This window comes from Puccinia triticina, chromosome 18A (assembly GCF_026914185.1).
Source record: "Puccinia triticina chromosome 18A, complete sequence".
In the NCBI taxonomy this organism is placed as follows: domain Eukaryota; kingdom Fungi; phylum Basidiomycota; class Pucciniomycetes; order Pucciniales; family Pucciniaceae; genus Puccinia; species Puccinia triticina.
The window spans coordinates 9,119-11,553 of NC_070575.1; the positions used below are offsets into that span (position 1 = coordinate 9,119).

Sequence of the window (2,435 nt, forward strand, 5' to 3'; positions counted from 1 at the left end):
TCAGAGTGTGGATCAAAGTACTGCCTTAAAGCTAGAAAGAGAACCAAGCAGGTATTGTTTAGTCCTAGTCACTTAGTTTCAAGCAACAATGGGAGGTAACGCTACCAGTAACGGTAGCGTAACAAAAACATAATGGAATCCGTGCCGTTATCATTGCAATGACGGTGGCAAAGCTTCCATTACATTTTCTTTAATTTTTTTACCTCTCTTCCGAGCCTTGTTACGCTATTCCTCACAATTATAGGAGGATAACCTGCGCAAAAAAGGGGAGTTTTCCCCCTTTCAATTTTCACCTCTGATAACGTGGTTAACGTGTTATATCCATTACTAGAGGCCAAGGCGGCTATGCCGCTGCAAAATTTAGGGCCCATTGCCACTCCCACCTAATCCCATCCAATCCAATCATTCAATAAACACAGATGTGCTCAATTCATAATGCAACATGTCCTCCCACATCTTTGGGAAACTGCTTCCTTCCACACCCTTCCACCATGGCAACTCTTGCTATGGATTTGACATCAGGCCTGTGTATGGATTATCAGATATATAAATCCTAATTTCTACCTTGTGATTCAATCAAAAGGGAAACTGATACAATACAATATTGAACCAATTATGAGTATTGTATCATTTTTTTAATACAAATAAACTGGTAGTGGATGTCTTTTATCTACAAAACACCTGGATTGTATAGCTTGCTCCAGTACACAAATATCATTGATCTTGTATATTAAATAACCACTAATCCATTTGATACAGGTGGGTCGCATACTACACTGTTCTAAATGACCAGATTGCGCAAGCATAGTTGCCTTTGCCGCAACCCTCATTTTCCGTGATTTTAGCCAGACTTTAGCAGTTCTACACCTCTCAGTAGCATTTGATTTCTTTTTCCACTTGAAAATTGAAGTAATGCAGCACAGAAGTCATTTTTTCTGGAGGAAATGGTTTGCTGAGTGCAGTACTGCTCAACCCCCCCCCCCCCCTCCTGTCCGCGCACGTCTAAGATGAAAGAATCTATCACACACATATCCGGAAGAAAGAGAGACAAACAGTGTCGTTTTGGGGAGATAAGGAAGGGCAGACGGGGAGGGAGAATGTCCTGAGGGATATTGGGCGCAGCAGAAGCCAAGGCTACACCGGAACGGCCTCCTCCTTGTCTCGAGGCTCACGGCGCCTGTTAGGTCCAATGCCAGCGCCCATGGACGACGGCGCAGCGTCTGATCCTGTCTCCGATGGGCAACCGCGAGGCCCCGCGCGGCTACGAGCGAGCGTCGACACAGTCAGCCCCGCTGTGTCGTCGGAAAGGTTATGGAGAGAAATAGATGTATGCGTGGAGCGGGTGAAACGGGGCGTGTTTTGGGGCCGCTGTAGGGCCAACCATGGTGGTCATGGGCAGATGAGGAGCTGGGTTGTCGTCATTGGAGGAGGGGGAGGAGGGGGTCAGAAGGGTGCGGGAGTCCAGCTTGGCCGGCGCTTTGCGGGCTCCGGCGTTGCCAACGAGGGCGCCAACGGAGGAGGGCGGTGGCTGCTGATGGCCAGATTGTTGTCAGTCTCGACGTCAGCCTCCAGGTTGGCGGGAAGGTCCGACTGAGCGGACAGCTGAAGCCCGGGTGATGCATCTGTAGCAGCGGGCGGATATACTTATGGTACGTGTCCGAGCAGGGCGCAATGAACATCCCTTGGCAGACCGTCATGCCGAACAGACCTGCCAAGAGAGCTCTGTCAGCTGGGCAACACAGATAGAAATGGGGGAAGGGGGACAGACATATGTAGCAGTAGGACACTGGCTTTGGTTGCCCCTTTCCCCCCGCCAAGTACTTCGCCATGGCGGGCTCGGATGTGCCCTTGGCTCCAAGGGAGCAGAGCTGGGCCAACGCCTGTTGACTGTACCTTACGCATGCTGAAGTGCGCCACAAAGATGAGAAGAAGGGGATGAGCTTGCGCTGCCAAGTGCGGGTGAGCTCGACGCGCATCTTGATGGAACAGTAGATCTCCTCAGTACCACCTGGTAGTCAACACCGAGCTGGAGGACGTCGTTGTATCTGAGGGGCCAGGGTCTGCTCTTGGTGCGCGGGGGCCAGGGACGGATGCAGTTGAGGAAGGTTGAATGTGAAACCCCCAGCTCCACTGAGGTTTCACAAGGCCTCACGGGTCATGTCACATGACAATGAATGTAGTTCACCCTGTTCCCCTTGCCCCATCTAGTCCGGCAGAGACTCCAGATCCCATTCTCTCTCTGCTCGGACTAGGTAAGGATTTCCCTTTCTCTCTCTTCCTCTATTTCTTCTTCCATTCTCTTCCTCTTGTACATAGACTAACAAGAGACTCCAGACCCCATTCTCTCTCTGCTCGGACTAGCCACGTAATCCAAGCTCCCCGAATGTTGGTTCTAGAACCGCTAGGCCTTTGAGCCCGTCCCACCGTGCCTCTCC

General features: G+C 51.0%; 1 protein-coding gene across 1 annotated transcript; it reads right to left on the reverse strand.

Moving 5' to 3' along the window:
• Positions 1–1,443: 1,443 nt before the first annotated feature.
• PtA15_18A1 (uncharacterized protein) lies at positions 1,444–1,976 on the reverse strand (the record flags this gene model as incomplete). The annotated part of the gene is made up of 3 exons (XM_053164715.1): positions 1,444–1,622; positions 1,709–1,722; positions 1,822–1,976. The coding sequence occupies 3 exons, from the start codon at positions 1,974–1,976 to the stop codon at positions 1,444–1,446; spliced, it is 348 nt and encodes a 115-aa protein (XP_053028501.1).
• Between the last annotated feature and the right edge of the window lie 459 nt (positions 1,977–2,435).